This window comes from Prionailurus viverrinus, chromosome D4 (genome assembly GCF_022837055.1).
Source record: "Prionailurus viverrinus isolate Anna chromosome D4, UM_Priviv_1.0, whole genome shotgun sequence".
Classification (NCBI taxonomy): domain Eukaryota; kingdom Metazoa; phylum Chordata; class Mammalia; order Carnivora; family Felidae; genus Prionailurus; species Prionailurus viverrinus.
The window spans coordinates 31,465,046-31,483,702 of record NC_062573.1 but is presented as its reverse complement, the minus strand read 5'-3'; the positions used below and the strand labels follow the sequence as shown (position 1 = coordinate 31,483,702).

Below are 18,657 nucleotides of genomic sequence, written 5' to 3'. Positions count from 1 at the left end.
GGTACCAGAGCCCCCTTCATCTGCTGGCTTTGGTTTTCTACCCATCAATGTTTATGTCTCCTGTGTCTTTCAGTCTTTCTCACTTTCCATCTTTCCCCTAATCCCTTTTTTTCTCTCCATGTGTGGCTTTGCCTAAAGCCCTCCAGACAGCCTTGTTTGACCCTGCTCCAACACCCATTGGCACAACTGGCCCAGGTGGGGTGGGATAGGGTGTCCAGGGAGGTTTTTAATTCAAACATGGAATTCCTGACAGCATAATCACGCCTGGGCCTGAACATGGGTGAATCACAGTCAATGGGAAGAGTGATTATGTCTGTGTCCTTTCTGGCGAGACAGGAGAGCTGGGGCCTTAGCTTGGCAGTCTCTTGGAGGAGGGGGGCTTGCCCTGACTGCTCTGACTGCCCCCACACCTGGGCCCCAGCCAGATCCCCCATGTCTAGTGCTTCCCTAGAGGTTAAGGCATCCTGCCCAGGGCTGAAAGGGGAAGCTTCCACCTCTACATAGGGTGGCTTACCTGCCCTCAAAATACTCTGGCCCACCCTCACCCTCAGTCCTGCCCTAAATTTCCTATACCCCATCCCAAACCCTGTATGGAGACATATTGCCTCCATAGATCCAGTTACTCTTGTCTCTATCTCTGTGTCTGTTTCTCCTAACCTTGATCCATGACTTTTGCAGCTGCATATGCTTTATACCCACAAATGAGCCCACCAGGGATAGGAAGCTATGGGAGTTGAAGGGTCTGTGTTCTTCCTTCCACCTGGACCAAAGAGACCCTTCTTGGGGGGGAGGGGGAAGATGCAAAAAGCCCAGATGACATTTCTCTATCACTGTGGACCTGTGAAGGCAGAAGCATGGTGTAGAATAGGTGTTCTATAAATGTAAGCCCAATCAATGGCAGAGGGGCAAACAAAGGACCCTGAACAGGTAATTGGATGTTTAAGTCTGCAACAGGCAGAAGCATGGATAGACTGTGGATAGGCTGCTGCTTGATTTTGTGGATCAGCAAGAAGTCTTCTCTGGGGGCCAGGATTGGTCTCAACTAGCCCTAGACACTCTCATACCTGGGCCCCAGCCAGACCCTTCACGTCAGCCCTTGGGCAGAGGGCCAGATGAGTGAACCACTAAGACTCACCTCTCACTTCTCTATTCTCTATACCTCATTGCCTCAAGATGCCCACCAGCTTCGAGAGAGATGGGACTACAGATCCAGAGAGAGAAACACTAGGCAGGGTCACACAGTAGGCAAAGGCTAGAACAGGAGCCCTGGTGTACTGGCAGCCAGCATAGGCCTGTCACAGGGGTCCAATGGCAACACTGACAGGGGCCAGACCTGCAACAGGATTTTATGTGGGGAGAGCACCTAGGAATCTTTGAACATGTGGGTGGCTGGGCCATCAGTCAAGAACAGATGTGCAGCTTCCTGTCCTTCCCATCAGAGACAAGCATTGGAATAAGAAGTTCAGAGAGACAGAATCAGAGTGAAAAGAGAAGGGAAAGAACTTGGAAGAAAGACCAAGAAATAGACACAATTAGAGAGAGTCAGACACAAAAATAGAGATGCAGAGAAAAAAAGATGTGAGTCAGAGACATGGAGACAGGGAAATGCAGGAGGGAGAGCCATGGAATTTAAGACACAAAGATAGGGGGAGACATGAAGTCACAGAGAAACATTGTCTCAGAGTCATAGAGCAAGAGTGACATGCAGTCAAAGATATATACACATGGACAGACAGAAGCTTAGAGACTGACAGACAGAAACAAAAAAAACAGGAGGGATAAATAGAGATAGAGACAGAAAGATCAAGAGGGGCAAAGAGATGGAAAGAGAGAGCCCGGAGACAAAGAGTGAGGCAAAGAAAAAGATTAAAACAGAAGGAAAGGGAAAAGCAGGCGACAGAGGAGATCCTCCTGGTCTCCAGTCTCTCCAGTCTGGTCTCCCCAGGGTTTGGGCCCCCTTTTGCTATTCTTTGGTTTCCATAGCAACAAGAAGGGCAGCAGAAAATTTGCATATACATTTACATCCTTTCGGTCTGCATAATTCAACAGGTTCTGTGCATATTCATGAGACTGAAGGAAGGTGACTCTCCCAATCTCTGCTCAAAACCTGGCTGTGGTGCCCCTTGCTTGCAGTACTTGGTCATGGCTCAGGGCCCAACCTTGAAGGCCCTGACCAGTCCCTTCCAGACCCTGCTAACAACATTCCCCTCTGCTCGCCAAACACTCCCTTGTACTTTCCTACCTCCAGACATTTCCTCAGATGACACTCCTCTGCCTGCCAGGGATGCCCTTCCTTCAGCATCAGTCCTGTCAATGATACACGCATATGTGTATGCACACACATATGTTTGTATGAATGCTGGCTGGGGGCGGCGGGGGCGGCAATGGCAGAGTGACAGCCCTAGTGGAGGAGGCCCCTCAGTCACATATCTATCTGGTGTTTCTGTCAAAGAAGGATGTGCATGAAAGGATCACACTGAGGGAGGCTGGGATGTAGGTGTGCTGAAGGTTGACAGATCTCCCAAGAGAGTGGGACCTAAGGAAGTTGAGGGCCCCACATGGAAACTGACAGAAACACTGGTTCCAACCAGGATAACCAGGGGAACTAAGGTAGAGCCAAAAGAAACCTCAGAAACAGAAGGGCTGAGGTGGCTTAAATGGCAGGGAAGTGGGTGCCAAGGGCCAAGAACTCTTTCAAAGTGCCAGGCCATGAAAGCTCCTGTGAGCTAGGAGAGCTTCTCTAAGGCCTGCTCCAGCCATAATTTTGGCTTCACCATCTCCCCCTGGATCCCTACAGCAACCTCCTCACTGACTTTTCTGCCTGTGCCCCCAACCCATTTTCTACACTGTAGCAGCCAGAGCTCTCCCTAAAATACCAATCTGATAATGCCACATCATTTCCTCCTTAAAGGCTTCAGTGACTCTCCATCACCCTCAAGAAAAAGCCCAAGCTCCTTGGCCAGACACTCAGGCCCTTCCAGTCTGGCTCCCACCCACCTTGGAGCTTGATTCCTCACACTCCCCGCCTTGAACTTCATGCTCCAGTGATGATCTCTGTGCTTTTCTCACCTCTATACCTTAGTTCATGCCTGCCCTTTACCAAGAATATCCTTTTCACTTCTTGTGCTTCTTCAAGATTCTACACAAGCATAATGTCTTCTTCTTTGAAACTTTGACTCTTCCTAAAGACTGGACGGGCTCTGAATTCCTGAAGTCTAATGAACTTCCCTAATCTCTGTACTTATACTAATAGTGAAAATCCCTATATACGTGGCTATAGCTGGGGCTAGAGGTTCTGAAGCCAGTGACTATATTTGTCACATTATGGGTGATCACTAGCTGTTTGTGGAACAAATGAGAGATCTCTGAGCCCAGTGAGGCCAAATTTCAAGCCTAGACTAGTACCTTGGTCTTGAATCTCCTGGCAACCTCTGTACAAACCCTGCAAGAGGACGGGCTAGCCCTTTGTAAATGCTGCCACCTTGTGCCCATATTCAGAAGTGCAACCATACACCACCTTCCTAGTGCAAGGACCAAAGTGGTAGCTGGAGGTACCTTACAGAATCAGGCCTTATCCCAAATTGAGAGGGGTTTGGGAGTGGAGAGATAGGTCCTCAGGAGCAAGCGCTCAGAGCTTATTACTAGTGTCCTTTGAACACTCTTGATGGGTGGCAAGCAGACAAATGGCAAGAGCAAAGGTTCAGAGGCAGAAAATCTCATGCATGTCAGAAGAGTAAGATGTTAGTATGCCCAGAGCCCAGGTCCAAAGGGATTAGGCCAAAGATAGACTAAGCCATGGCAGTGACCAAGCAAGGAGGTCCTTTAAGACCATCCAATGAATTAATTTGGATTTTGTCCTCTAATCTGGACATGGGAAGGCTGAGGGAGAATGACAGGATCTGGGTATGGCCACACACTTGGAGGCTCAATAGCCATTCGTTCTTATATTAACCAGTCATCAATTCATCAAACACCTACTATATGCTAATAAGTGTTCAAGATCCTTAGGTTACATTAGTCAACAAAACAAAGATTCCTCACAGTTCTTTCTGCCTATGGGTTCTGTCCCCACGCTTTAATAAAATCACTTTTTTTTTGCACCAAAAAAAAAAAAAAGATTCCTACCCTTTCCAAGCTTACATTCTCATCAGGAGGAGACAGACAATAAACAAAACACTATTTTAAAGAAGTAAATTATATTTAGAAGGGGAAAAAAAGTGCTTGGCTGCAGTCTTAAATGGATTGGTCAGAATAGGCCTTTGCTGAGGTGACATTTGAGTGATGGCTTAAAGGAGGAAGGGAGATGGCCATGCAGGTATCTGTGAGAAGAGCATTCTAAACAAAGGAAAAAGTTAGTGGCTTGGTTTGGAGGAGAGCTCAGAAGGGAGTGAAGCAGGGAAACCAGTAAGGAGAATGTTACAAGATGCTGAGAGGCACAAAACAACAGAAGCTGTGGGAATGGAGACACCTAGGAAGTAAAATTGGCAGGATTTGGTGCCTGCTTGCATGTGGCAGGTATATAACCCCTCCAGTCATACTGTGGTCTTAAGTCCCCATTTCAAGGGGAACAAACTCACTATACACACCACCTCTAAGGCAAGCAGTGAGAATGCTCAGCACATTCCATCCTGGATGACCCCATTGCCCACCTTGAAGCCCCCCTCCTGCCCCCAACACACACATCACCACCCTCCCTAGCCTCTTAATTCCTCAACCTTGTCTTCAGTGACTCTCTCTCCAGGCCACTCAGCTCTCCACTCCCAGGCCCATAACCAAAACTCTCAAATCCACAACTCCTCCATCTCATCCTTTAACTACTATTGAATTATCTCTTTCCATAAAAGATATGTTTAAGTTCTAACCCCTAGTACCCCAAAAGGTGACTTTGTTTGTAAATGAGATCTTTACAGATGTAATCAAGTTAAAATGAGGTTATTAGGGTGGGCCCTAATCCAATATGACTGGTGTCCTTATTTATTTATTTGAGTTTTATTTTGAGAGAGAGCACTTGTGCACACGTGCGGAAGGGGAAGCAGAGAGAGGAAGAGAATCCCAGGCAGGCTCAGTTAGCCCAGGGCCTGATGTGGGGTGTGAGATCATGACCTGAGCCAAAACCAAGAGTCACTTAACTGACTGAGCCACGCAGGTGCCCTGACTGGTGTCCTTATAAAAAGAAAATTGGACATAGAAACAGACATAAGGGAAGGAAATGTGAAGATGAATGACGGGAGTGATACATCTAAAAGCCAAGAAAGCCAAAGACTGACAGCAAACTAGAAATTAGGACAAGTCAAGGAAGGATTCTCCTACAAGTTTCAGAAAGGGAAATGGCCCTGCTGACACCTTGACTTCAGACTTCTAGTCTCCCAACACCGTGAGACAGTAAATTTCTGTTGTTCTGAGCTACTCAATCTGTGATACTTTGGTGCAACAGCCCTAGAAATGCGTAGTGACAATGCCCTGTCCTAGTTCACTCAACTACTCCATTTCATCCCATCCCACCCCAGACATTTTCATGGGGATGTCCAGGACAGTGACCCCTACCCCTATCTTTACTTCTCTCCTGACCCACTTTGGATTCCTTGATTCTTCACTACATCTTGCTAGTCTCCTCACTATTCTTCTATCGTTTCTGCCTGTCTTAACCTTAGTCTGGAAGGATGCAACAGTGATTCCTGAGTCCTCACCTGTCCTATGGATGCTTCTAAAGCTCACACACCCTGACTGATAACACTACAAGTTCATGGTCACCAGTCTTACCTGGGCTTTTAGCCCTGCCTGGTCATCCTCCTGTGACCCCCTGGTTATCTCTCCTGCAACAACGATCCCATACTTCCTTCCCACCAGCCTCCTCATTCCACTCTCAGCAGCAGAGCTGGATTCCCACATCAATAGGAACCTTCTGAACTTCCTCATGTCCCACCTTTGCCTCCACACCCACTCGTATGCACACCCATCTTCAACTTCTTCCCTGGGAATTTACAGGGAATCATCTCTCCTCTTCCCTTTGGAAGGCCCATACCTCCATGCTTCTGGATCCCATTCCCTTTTACCCCTTGCAGAGTCTCATTCTATGAGTTATCCAGAGTCTCTTGCCTCTTCAATCTCTTTTACTATTAGCTTCTTCCATTAACCTACAAATATGTTCAAATCTCTAACTCATTAAAATAGAAAACTCTGCATCCACATTCCTCTACAACTATTTATCACCTCTCTCCTTCCATTCACAATGCCACTTCTTGAAAGAGCTGTCTCCACTTCCTTACCTTTCATGCCAAGGCATAACCTTTTCTAACAAATTATGGAGGTAGAAGCCATACTGGAGTGAATTAAGGAGGAGATTTTGAATGGGAAGACACTGAATCAGCAATTATATACAACTCTTATGCTCCCTCCTAAATTGGGTCAAGCTTTCTGACTCTAAAGGACTATCTTCTCTCGGGTTCCCTTCCTAAAATTCTTCCTGTGGCCTATTTCCTGATTCTCTGAGCTATAGATCCTGTTCCTTCCAAGAGATTTTGACCCCCTCCTCAGTTTCTTTCACACAAGCCCTGCCATCATCCTGGAGTTACTAGGTGGTGCCTTAATGAACTGCCCAAATGGGAACCCTTCCTAGAACCCCCAGAGCTTGTAATACCACCTTACTGAATCATCCCCTGAGCACAGGTCAGCATGCTTATTCCATGTGATTATTCCACCCTGGCCACAGCAGGCTGGATCAGGATGGGATGCTGAGCCACACATCAACAGTCTGCAAGTGGCCTAGCCCCAAAGCTCTGGGGAACAATGACACTCAGACAGCTCTTTATGGTAGAAAACACACAAGTGGAGATACTTAGAGAAAAAGCAATACACAGAAGCTGGGAGGGAGCAAAAACCTGAGTTAGCCACAAAGAGAATGGGGAGAAGTCAGGAGTTGCTGGTAGCAAGACACCAGAATCCCTGCCACAGCCTCTAGGGGTGTATTAGATGCTCCTTGACCCTCTGTATTTGAGAGGCCTGACTGGGCAACAGTTCAGAGGGTTCCTGTCTCTAATATCCCCTGAATCTGCATCACCTGCCCTTCCCTCAAGGTCTTTCACATCACTCTGGTCAACCTATCTTGAAAAGCACAGAACATAGTGTTCAAGTTTTGACCATAGCCTTCTGGCCTTCTGGTCCCCCCATCCCTGCCCTAAGCCCTTATTGAGGCCTCCAATTGTTGGATTTCTCCCAACAATCCATCCCCTCCTGCCTAGACTCAGCCAAACATCAGTTCAACACTCTCAAATTGACGGGCTCATCCTGCCACAGTGTGAACCCAGAACAGCCCCAAGTTTATGCTTTCCTAGTGACTGGACACTCAGTCACTGGAAATATTGGGGAAGACATCAAAATCCAGTGGGAGACCCAAGTGATTCAACTCTTCACTGAGTCTACCACTGCCCACAATCCTGCTCTGATCCCTGCAGACCCCTGGCTACCATTGCAATCTTTACCTCTCTCCTCATGCCCCTGACCTTACCAATGTAAGTCTGAGAGTCTAAGGCCAAGTTGAGACAGAAAAGGAGTAGCTAGGGGTAAAAAAGAAAGGATGAGGCCTGGAAGGGAGATATGAGACTGAGCTGGGGTTTTTTTTGTTTTTGTTTTTGTTTTTTAGTTTATTTATTTAAGTAATCTCTACACACATGGGGCTCAAACTCACAACCCTGAGATCAAGAGCCATATGCTCTTCCAGCTGCACCAGCCAGATGCCCCATGAGCTATGTTTTTAAGATAGGAAAATACATGTTTGTAAATGGAGTCATTAATAATGATAGCAATTAACATTTATATAGTACTATATGCCCAGGTGGTATCTAAGAGTTATATGTGCATATTTCTACATCTAACCCTCATAGGGGCGCTCTGTCCTGATTGAGGGAGCTCAATCCTCTGGGTGGGTCTGTTAGTTAAGTGTCTGACTCTTGGTTTTGGCTCAGGTCATGATCTCACAGTATGTGAGATCGAGCCCTGCATCAGGGTCTGCGATGACAGTATGGAGCCTGCTTGGGATTCTCTCTCCCTGCCCCTCCCCTGCTCGTGCGCTCTCTCTCTCTAAATAAATAAATTTTAAAAAATCCTTGGGACGCCTGGGTGGCTAAGTCAGTTGAGCATGACTCTTGATTTCAGCTCAGGTCATGACCCCAGGGTCATGGGGTTCAGACCTGCAATGGGCTCTGAGCTGACTGCATGGAACCTGCTTGGGATTCTTTCTCCCCCTCTCTGCCCCTTCCCCACTTGCTCTCTCAAAATAAATAAACATTAAAAAAAAATCCTCATTAACAATCCTATGAGGTAAGCACTATATATATCCTGTTTTATGGATGGGAATACTAAGGCTCAGAGCAGTAACTTGCCCAAGGTCACAAAGCAGTAACTTACTAGCAAATGGCAGAGCCAGATTCAAATTCAGACAGTCTGTTACGTGAGACCATGACCTTAACCACTATACTATAATAAATGCTGCAGAGAAAGAAAAATGTCCCTAAACCAGGGGCAGGGGGGTGCAGGGACTCCCCTTCCCTTAATCCCACTTCTACACAGGTCAAGCAGAGGCTCATCAGACAATTAGGCAGAACCTTTATTTCCTAACCACTCCCTGGATTTGTCAGAAGAAAGGACAGAAGCACAGTAGGGAGAAGGCTGAGTAAGCCCTTCAAGCAATCCAGAAGCCACCTAAGACTGCACACCTGTCACTGTAGCAGTCCCTTTTCACACACCAGAGAGAAGGGGAAGCAGGACAGGGAGCCTCCTTTCTGTAGATTCAAGTCTTGTTGGGGATGTTGAACAGTTACAGAGATTTCTCAGAGAAGGCAAAGCCATCATAGACATTCATGCCTGGGGAACAGCTTGCTCAGCAGGTCTTCAGGACCAAGTGTCTCGAACCCTTCTTCGGGGTCGTGGGCCACAGCTGGAGCTTGATGTGGGGCCCAAGCCAGGGGGTGCTCCTGGAGGCTGGTAGCCACATTCATTAGGGTCCAGGGGGTCCCGGCTGAGCAGTACCCACACTGCAGGTACATGGCGGCGCACCGTGAGGGGATCTAGGCCTGTGTCAGGTGAGACTGGCACCCAGCTGTCCTCGGTCTGCAGGAAGCGCAATTTGGTAAGCTGATGGAGGCCTGGTACCCGCCGCTTGACAATCTCAGCACAGCTGACCGCCTTTCCTGCAGCCCTGCCAGAGCCTGAGAACACCACATGCCGTGCACTACCACCCTCCAATCGACCCAGTGCCAGCCCCAGCAGGTTGCGGATTTTGCTGCCATCTCGGACCCGCATCTCCAGGGTATCAGGAGGTAGCTGGGGCATCGGAGAAGGTGCTGGGAGTTCCACAGAGCCAGCTTTCCGGTAGTGCTCCATCCCACTTGCTGTTGTGTCTGAATTTCACGGCCCACTGCAGGGAAGTGTCAGATGAATGCTGGGCAATGTGCCCCAGGACACCCCACAACCCCAGCTCTCCAGGATATGGTCCTATTCATCCCAGACTTCCCAGGAATAGGACCATATCCCCTCACCCCCGGCTTCTAAGAAAAGGTGCCATGCCTACTTTACCCTGGGAAGGGGCTGTATCCCACATACCCCATTCCTCTGGACAGGGCCATAACCCTCCCTCCACCCTGGAGTCCCTGAGACAGGACCAAATTCATCAAACACTGGGGTCTTTAGGATAGGGCCAAGCCCCCTCATCCCAAGAGCCATAGGACTGGGAATGAGCCTCTCTCATCTTGAGCTCCTTGGGACAGGGCATGAGCCTTAAACAAGGACTTCAAGAACCTCCATTTTTACCTCAATCTATACTTTCTAATTAATAAAGTTCTTTCCAGGGGCACCTGGGTGGCTCAGTTGGTTAAGCACTGACTTCAGCTCAGGTCATGATCTCATGGTTCGTGGGTTCGAGCCCCACATTGGGCTCTGTGCTGACAGCTCAGAGCCTGGAGCCTGTTTCGGATTCTGTGTGTGTGTGTGTGTGTGTGTGTCTCTCTCTCTCTCTGCCCCTCCCCCGCTTGCACTCGTGTCTCTGCCTCTCTCAAAAGTAAATAAACATTAAAAAAATTAAAAAAAAAAAGTTCTTTCCAGTTTATATTTTCCTCCCCACATTTTTTTTATTTTTACGTAAGCTCTACACCCAATGTGGGGCTCAAACTCACAACCCCAAAGATCAAGAATTGCATGTTCTACAGACCATCCAGGTGCCCCTCCAGTTTATCTTTTAACTCAGGGAAAACATCCTGCAGGCAAAGCATCCCTTGATGGGAACCAAAAATATCCCTCAAGCAATAACGGCTGCCCTAATGCCAGCAAGACCCCCTTGACTGGCCCCAAGACAATGATCAATCTGCCCATTACTGCTTCTTGCACCTACGGACCGACCTTTGTCTCACATTCTCCTTATATAAACCTAGAAGTATTTTCAGCACTTTGAAGACCGTCTTTGAGCCTAGTCCGCTGTCTTCCGGTGTTGGCCTCACTGAAATAAATTACTTTATTGTTTCACCACCACTTGGCCCTCTGCCTTCGGATTTTGTCAGCCAGTAGTGGCAGAACCTGGTCTGTTTGGGATCCCAAAGCCAGGTGCTCTTGCACTCCTGGGCCCCGGTTACACACTTGCCCTAGACTTTCGAAAACCAGACTAAGCGCTCCTCACCTACAGCTCTCCAAGACCGGGACAAGGCCCCCTCACTCCGCTCGCAGAGGCTCCTATACTCCAAGCTCCCTGGAAAGAGCCAAGAACTCGTCCAGATGCTCCTCAAACAGAACTGAACTCCTCTCCCACTCCGGGATCCTTAGGATAGGGCCATGCACCCCTCACCTTGAGATTCCCAGTGTCAATGCCCTCAGCCCAGATCCCTCAGAAACGGCAGCAGAGGCTTGACGCGGAGGGCTGCCTGGGCTACTCATAGAGTGGAGTCCACAACCTGGCCGTCTCCACCGCCACGGGCGGACTCCAGAGCTCAGCAAGCCGCAGAGACCAAGGACCAGCCTCCCCTCTCTTCCCTCTACCTCCAGGGTCCCCCCACCCCACTGCGTTCTCGCTCTCACCGCCCTGGCCGCGCACGCCTCAAATTCGATCAGGAGCCAAGATGGCGCCCAAGCCGGGAGCGCGCCGAAGCCGCGGGGCCGCGCACGCCGTGTAGGGGCGGGACCTAAGGGGCCGTGCCTAGCGGTGCCTCAGCGGGAAAGCTGAGTTTCGCGGGGACTTCTAGGAGTCAGCTGAGCCAGAACATCCCGAGACCATGAACATATAGACAGTCTCCGATGTTACATCCTAGAGCAAGGGCATCCCTACTGGGGTGGAGAGAGAGCCCTGCGGAGAGAAGCCACCATCAGAGACTCGTGTCCCAAAGTTGGGAAGGATCTGGCCCTGAGAAGATGGTTCCGCTGGCGTCACCAGCTGGGCGCACAGCAAGAACAAAGGCGAAACATTGGGTTTTACTTTGGACAGAGGCAAGGGGTTCCGTTCGAAGTGACTGCTGCTGTGCGGGGGAGTCCCTTGGTCACCGAGTTCTGACATTGGACTTCATTCTGTGGGCATGGCAAGCCATGGAGGGTTTTCATCAGGGGGCAAACCAATTTGTGAGCAAACCAATTTGTGCTGCCGCCAGAGGGGGTGGGGGTGGGGGAACTGAGCCTCGACCAACGGCCGCGGGGTCCCGGGGGCGTGTCCACTGAGACTCGTATGTTGCCTAGTGTATAATAGGCGCTCAAATAGTTGTTAAATGATTTGTGAGAATTAACAGAAATGGCAGTGGGAATACAGAAAAGTAGATTAAACTGGGAGACGTAGGTTTGGTGAAGAGTTGGTGACTGAACTGAGAAGGAAAGAGTCTAGGATGACTCCCAGTTTCAGACTTCTTTTCGACACGCTGAATTTGAGACGCTAGTGAAACCGTTGGGTGGCCAGAGGACTGTTAAAAAGGGATCTGGGACCACAGCACTCCCTGAGACCACAAGGGGGCAGCAAACACTTGGAGTGAAGCACCACTCTTCTCCACTCTTTATCCTCAGCTTCCTTCCCTCTCCACCCGGCAACAACCCTGCCCCCCGCCCCCAACCCCACCCCAGAGCCCAAAGCCCTGCAACCAAACCTCTTCTGGGCTCCTCTTCCCGCTTAATAGCACCAAGTAAACTCCCATGAGAGAAACCTCAAGGTTCCTCTCTCCTTTGCACATGCTACTCCCTTGCTCTCAAACATCCTGCGTATCACCCTCCAGGACTGCCTCCCCCATTCCTTTTTGTTTTGTGCCCATTTGGTAGGACTGCTCTTTTCTTTGACTGTCTCCCCAGCTAGTCTGTGCAGAGCAGGGATCAAGTGGACCCTACTTGTGTCCTCCTCACCTACCATGGCACGTGACATTTAGAGGATACTTGGTAAATGTGGGATAAATGGATACACAAACAAATATTCCACTCATATCAATCAAATGAGAGCATTTGTCCTGAGAACTCTACATCTCCCAGAAAGCCAGATCAGGATGAGAATACCTCCTGGTCCAACCACTAGGAAGGTTGACAATTCTGCCTTCTACCACCCCCATCCTCACCACCACTCCCATCCTAGACCAGGAAGTTGGCACACTGCTCCAGTGATTTCTATAGTTTATTGTCACTGGAATAGGACACTGATGTGGGGAGTGGGTGCAAATAGCAAATCTCAAGTAGCCAGACCTCTGATCTCAGAGCCCCTGAATACAGACAAGTAGGCTGTGAATCCAATAAATATAGACCTGCCTCTGCCCTATTACAAAGGCAGGTTAACACAGGGCCCTGGAACCTTGCTGTCCTGGCCCACCCTGGGATGGGGAGCAACCATCACTCCTCTGCTGGCTTCACTTGCTTGGCGGCCTCTAGCTGGCAAAGTAGCTCATCCCACTGCACAAATTGTTTGGAGAGAAGAATTGTCTGGTGGCAGGTCAAGGTGAGAACAGGAGCCTGAGTGAGGGACCAGAGAGATTTTGCATTTGCCAAAGGGTAGGGGAGGAGGGAAACAGGTTGATTGGGATGGGATGAAAGAGACAGAGATGGAGATGGAACAAAAGGACAGGGCTTTGGACAACATTCCTCAGGGGCCTGGCTGAGCAGAAAGGATACAGTTTTGTTGTATTCCTCCAGGAGAGCCTTGGACTCCTCAGTGATCTCCACACACTGGTCCTACGGGGACAACGTATGGCAGAGAAAGGGGTTGGATAAAGCCCCCACTTCCCATTAACTTTCCTGCCTCGTCAGGGACCTTCACAGCCCATAAAGCCTAGAAAAAGTAGTGTTTCACCCCAGAGTCAAAAGGAGGAAATTTCTAATGGGGCTCCGGGATGGGTACCCTAACAGCAGTCCTAAGGGGAGTGAACCACACATTTAAGGAAACACTCCTGCTAGTATATGTGTCCTCCTCCCCTGCCCCCTATATTTGAACCCTCTTTAAACTGTGGGGCCTGGGAATGGCAAAACAAAATAAAACAAAACAAAACAAAAAACCAAAAAAGCTCCTCCACCCATAGTCAAGGACACACCATCCCCAGAAATTCTTGGGTACTTCCCATCATCAATCTTCTGGTATCTCAGAATAGTCCTACTCAGAGAGTCAAGAGATCCCGATGTGGCCAAGCAAGTCCCTTTCCCTCTCTAAAGCTGAGGAAGATAAAAGGATAAACCCTCAGGTTTCCCCTGGAGCTGACATCAGGGTAGCCTGAGGCTGCTTGCCCAGGTGGCAGCAGTGGGGACGAGGAGCCTCACCACGTCTACTTTCTCTTCCAGTCCTCTCCCCTCCCATACCTGCTGCTGGATGTGGATCTGGGCCAAGCGCTGCAGGCGGGTGGCATGCTCAGGAACGGCTGTAAAACACAACACACACTGCCCGATGATGCTTGTGCCTTCCCCCGGGACTGTTCAATAGTCTATTAGGTCTTCAGCAGGATTAGAGTATTGAGTGGAGAAGCTAAGCAAACGCCAGGCTTCATCGACCACTGCAGCTAAAGGTGGTGGTGTGGCTCCCTGCCCATCCCAGTCTTACTCTCGGACCCAAGGCGGGGGTGGGGGCTGGGGTGGGGATACAGGGCCCTAGGAGAAAATAAACCTTGGGGTCCCCAGAGTTGCCCCATACCCCCACCCCAATGCTGTAAGCAGGGTGAGGTAAAGAAAGCTTTGCTTGTTATGGGATCTGTTCCTTTGCTCTCAATCCAGTGGGTCCAGGTCTGCCTAGAAGAGGGAGCCTGAAGGTGGGCTGAGGATGAATGCAAGGTTCCTAAGCTGGACACCTAGAATCCAACACCCAGAGCCCTGGCCACCATGCTGAGCCTATAGCTTAAGGTTGTCAAATGCTCAGCAGATAGCTGATCGGGGGTAGGGAGGGGGAACAGGAAAAAATACCTCCAGAGACAGACAAGATGGATATCTGGATTCAATTAAAGTCACTGTCTGTTTGTCAAAACTCAGGCCCAGGGACTGTTCTCAACAGTGCGGCAGGAAGAATTTATACACATTCACACACCTGGCAGGAACTCTTATAGTAAAATCTGGGCTATATAGCAGCCTAAAGGACAGATGCTGAGGGGTGAGGTAGAAGGTAAAAGGAATACTCAGAGTTGGGAGCTGCTGGACTTACACTAGTGTCCTTAGGTCCAAACTGCCTGAGGTTCTGAAAATGAATTCTCTGCTCTGGCAATTTTCATCCCAATGCAGATGACAGGTATCCCCAGGGTTGAGGTAAAGACAAGGAGCAGACTTAGCTTGAACCCAGGGAACCTGAAGCACAAGGAAGTCCTGTCCATCCACCCACCTCCCCAAGCAGAGTGGTAGAGCTGCAGACCTAAAGAGGTACCTTTGATGTGAGCGCTGTCCAGCATAGGCACCAAAGCCTCCACCTGTTCCAGGAGTGCAATCTGGGATAAGATAAACTGCTCCTCTGAGACATAAACAGACAAGATAGTGGCAGTGAGGCAAACCTGGACACTGCTACTTCCATGCAAGGGACTGAGGACCTGACAGGGTAGATGGCTGAGTCCTGCAGCATGGGGCAGCTACTCTGCTCACTGCCCCCTTCTCTAGGTGCAGTCCCCCATTCTGCTCCCACCTCTCCTAGATGCCTCTGGTATGACCCGTCTTGAACCCAAGGAGCCTCTAGGTTTCTCCAAATACCACCTTTCTTGAAGTTTTAACTCTAAGGCCTCTTCCTCTAGCCTGCTATAACAAACTCAGTGAATCCAGGCAGACAGTGGCCAGAGAGGGAAGGAACGGCTGGACTCCAGAGTTAGTATAGGAAAAGATCTCCTGAACTTGGCACCTGAGCCGCGGCAATGGTTCAGGGGCATTCTGGTTCACCACTGTATGCCTCACACTGAGGATGGTCTGGATCACAGAAAATGATCATTAAACATCTTCTGAATGAATTAACAAACACAGGTACTTGGCAAACCCTACCTCATGGAGTGATTGACTAAATTGAGCAGCAGACATTGCCAGGTGAATAGTTCCTGCCTAGAACTCTGAAACACCTGTGCCTTCTCACATGAAAGGAAAATGCTGAAACCCGTGCCAATATTCTCACCTCTCCCAAATGCAATGTTCTCTGCTCCCACCCTTTCCTAGAAGCTCCTTTATGTAGTGAGCATAAGTGAGGAAGGTTCTGAAGGAAGATCCTAGAGGCAGACCACTGTTAGAAAACTGAAGTAGTTCCCACTGTTGCTGGCACCATGGCCTCAGCTGGCTCAGAAGTATACCATACCCAATGCTCACTAGAAGACCACAGGATGACCTCAGGCCTCAGCCAAGAGCCAGGCCAGAATTTCAGACTGCAGCTTCCAGTGCTGTATCCATGAGAGGACTGGCAGGGAAGCCATCTCCATGCCCAACTTCCCCCATAATCCATAATCCCCAGATGCATGTGCACAGATTGGCCAGCACTACCTGCTAAGATAAACTGCAGCTTAGAGGCATCAGGTATGGCAATGCGGTCAATGTACTCAGGATCCAGATATTTGATCAAGTCTTCAACTAGAAAAGAAGCAAGACAGAAAATGGCATAGGGGTGGGGTGTGGGAAATCTGTCTTATGAAGGATATTAGAAGGATATTAGTGATCAACTTTGGGGAGAGCCTTGAGTGAGGAGATGACACCCACAATATCTATCAGCAGGCCTCCACTGGGCCCCACCTCCCTGTCTCTCCCCTGTGAATACCTCCTGGCCAAACTCAGCCTTTACAGCTGGGAACACAATTGCCTCCACTATCCTGGAACCCTCAGCATTCCCACTGACCTATCTTCACCAAAGGTGAAGGCCACTTGCTCCTCAGTGCCACCAAGACAAGTGAGAGCCTTTTCTGATTTCTAGGTTGCTGGCTCTGACATAATCAAAAAGGCATGGCTGAGCCAAGCCTGGGCTCTCAGTGCCTAATTTCCCTCCTGCCTCTGAACCTTGCCTGTGGAAATACTATACCTCTCCTCCCTCCTTCACCAGAGGACTTTTGAGGCAGAGACCTTATCCCATAACTTATGACACTGTCATGGGCTTGGAGTTTAACCACAAAGTAGAAATCACACCCCATGACACCACTTCAGCAGGGAAATATCTTCACATTCTGTCCCCATAGAGTGACTCCAATGACCTACTGGGCTGGAAGGCAAGGGCCAGGTCCCAGGAAGCATAGGCATGAGAAGGAGGGAAGGCAGGCACCCTATGGAATCACTTACTCTTTTTGTACAGAATCTTCACCCTCTCCCTCTTGCTGGCAATGTTCCCCAAAGCCACTTGTACCTTGACCAGGCCATCAGCCACCTGCAAGGGGACTGAAAGTTAATTCCAAGGTTCACTGCTTGACCAAGGCTTGAAAGAGGTAAAGAACCCCCATTCCTTCATCTCCCAAATCTCTTTATCCCAGCAAAATAGGTTCGCCCGTTCTCTTGTTTTAAAGTAGATGCAACCCCACCTTCTGGGAATCCTCAGTGTGAAGGGGAAGATAGTCATGTAGTCTCTGGGAAGTTTCAAGTCTGATTGGGAAGGTAATTAACTATGTTAGAGTTTATAGGACATTAGCATAACCTGGTTCCTACCTCTCTGGCTGAACCTACCTAGGCTCTAGGGGTAGAAGGTAAGGAATTCCCATATTAAAGGATCAAATAGAGGGAGAGGCTATGAAAGTGAATGATCTTACCCAGGTTTTAGAATATGGGGTGAAGAATGCTAACATTCAAGGGTCAAATATATGGGGAGGCAAATGGGACTAAGCAGCAACAGCCACAGAGGTAGAAGGAAAACAAGGAGGATTTTTGTCATGGATGTCAAAGGGAGAGAATGTTTTGAAAAATCAGTTCTCAAATGGGGCACAATCTGCTAGTGACAATTCCACAAGAAGTATACAAACAGACATCATTATCTCTGATGCATCTAACTCCAGGGTATGCCTGACACTCTTTTACCTTCAGTAAAAGGTCTTCCCATATTAAAAAGGGGGGGTGGGGGGTGGGGGGAGAGGGTAGGAGAACTAAGGTTCATGGTTGTCAAAATTCAGTCACTGGTGTGAAGGAGTGTTCCATCCATATCTAAACACCCGGTATTCTGGCCCCTGGTGGCTCGGTGGGTTAGGTGTGGGACTCTTGGTTTTGGTTCAGGTCATGATATGACCGTTGGTGGAATCCAGCCACCCCCCACCCCCACGCCTACAGCAGGGAGCCTGCTTGGGATTCTCTCATTCTCTCTCTCTCTGGTCCGCCTCCCCCCCCCCTGCCCCCCCCCCGTCGCCTCTAAATAAATAAACTCAAAAAAACAAACAAACAAACAAACAAAAACCCCACCCGGTATCCAATCCCTTCCCTCCTAATTCTGGCTCTCTCAGACCTCGTCTCTCATTCCGGGAGCCTTCCTCATCCACCTTTGCTCTGCGCCCTCCAGTGTCCCACGGACCTCTTTCTGCACAATATTTAGCAATTGATTACGCAGGGCTCTATGCCAGCCCTTCCATTGTGGACTTCAGCTCTTACAGAAACTCTCGTTAGTCAGATTTTCAAGTGTGTTAGGTCTCCAGCCCGAGAGGACAGAGGCAGTCTTAGTCACAGTTTACAATGAGCCCATCGCAATCGGTCCTAATAACGCTGAGTGTCCTCCATGGAAATGGAGCCCGTGGGTCCGATAAGCTCCGAAAGGTTTCGAACATTTGTTATTCCAAAGGTCCGGCTGCGGGCGACGAGGCTGGAGCGGTTGCACCTATCCCGAGGACCATGCCAGTAGGCCGCTCTTGCTCTGCCCCAGAAAGGCAGCACTGGATCCCAGATCACTCACCTTCCGCGAGCCGCGCGACCCGCCAGACCCGTACACCCAGCGCTCCAGCTCCTCCACACGGGCCTGTAGCCGCTGCACGTCGCTGACAGCCGCCATAGCTACCTCGCCCCCGCCTCAGCGGAGGAACAGGCAGAGGGCGGGACGTCCGGCCAAATAGAGAAGGCTGGCTAATCAGAGCGCTGGGGCATCCCTCAATACGAGAAGTGACGTTACGACTCAGCCCTCGGGTGCCGGAAGTGACCGGCAGGGCCAGCGAAAGGTGTCAAAAGCTGTCTGGTTACCTAGGCAACGACTACCTATCAGGCTCTGTCCTAGTTTCCAGTTCCTGCTTGTCCAAACTTTTACTTTTCTTCTTCTAATTGAAGGGTACCAGA

At 49.5% G+C, this 18,657-nt stretch overlaps 2 protein-coding genes across 14 annotated transcripts; both read right to left on the bottom strand.

Annotated features, from left to right (window-relative positions):
• Positions 1-8,584: 8,584 nt before the first annotated feature.
• On the bottom strand, positions 8,585-12,030 carry RPP25L (ribonuclease P/MRP subunit p25 like). Of its 5 annotated transcripts, none has more exons than XM_047831436.1 (3): positions 11,059-12,030; positions 10,664-10,732; positions 8,585-9,412 (listed from the first exon to the last, which is right to left on the bottom strand). In XM_047831436.1, the coding sequence occupies exon 3, from the start codon at positions 9,376-9,378 to the stop codon at positions 8,887-8,889; it is 492 nt and encodes a 163-aa protein (XP_047687392.1). In that variant the 5' UTR covers positions 9,379-9,412; positions 10,664-10,732; positions 11,059-12,030; the 3' UTR covers positions 8,585-8,886. The 5 variants fall into 5 exon arrangements, with proteins under 5 accessions (XP_047687392.1, XP_047687393.1, XP_047687390.1 ...); XM_047831437.1 differs by lacking the exon at positions 11,059-12,030 and adding an exon at positions 10,829-11,030; XM_047831434.1 differs by lacking the exon at positions 10,664-10,732.
• Positions 12,031-12,603: 573 nt separating this feature from the next.
• On the bottom strand, positions 12,604-18,453 carry DCTN3 (dynactin subunit 3). 9 transcript variants are annotated; one of them, XM_047830088.1, is made up of 8 exons: positions 18,284-18,443; positions 16,699-16,783; positions 15,916-16,002; positions 14,831-14,914; positions 14,615-14,667; positions 13,786-13,844; positions 13,108-13,167; positions 12,604-12,918 (listed from the first exon to the last, which is right to left on the bottom strand). In XM_047830088.1, exons 1-8 carry the CDS (start codon positions 18,377-18,379, stop codon positions 12,864-12,866), a joined length of 579 nt encoding a protein of 192 aa, XP_047686044.1. In that variant the 5' UTR covers positions 18,380-18,443; the 3' UTR covers positions 12,604-12,863. The 9 variants fall into 9 exon arrangements, with proteins under 9 accessions (XP_047686044.1, XP_047686042.1, XP_047686043.1 ...); XM_047830090.1 differs by having other exon boundaries at positions 12,915-12,948; positions 13,078-13,167; positions 18,284-18,449; XM_047830086.1 differs by lacking the exon at positions 14,615-14,667 and having other exon boundaries at positions 12,604-12,948; positions 13,078-13,167; positions 14,819-14,914; positions 18,284-18,450.
• Between the last annotated feature and the right edge of the window lie 204 nt (positions 18,454-18,657).

Excerpts from the sequence above, each read along its gene's own strand:
- DCTN3 (XM_047830085.1), bottom strand. The coding sequence starts at position 18,379 with ATGGCGGCTGTCAGCGACGTGCAGCGGCTACAGGCCCGTGTGGAGGAG. Across the intron at positions 16,003-16,698 it reads GAAGATTCTGTACAAAAAGA|TTGAAGACTTGATCAAATAT; the intron begins GTAAGTGATTCC and ends CTTCTTTTCTAG. Across the intron at positions 14,915-15,915 it reads GCTGCAGTTTATCTTAGCAG|AGGAGCAGTTTATCTTATCC; the intron begins GTAGTGCTGGCC and ends TTTATGTCTCAG.
- RPP25L (XM_047831436.1), bottom strand. The coding sequence starts at position 9,378 with ATGGAGCACTACCGGAAAGCTGGCTCTGTGGAACTCCCAGCACCTTCT.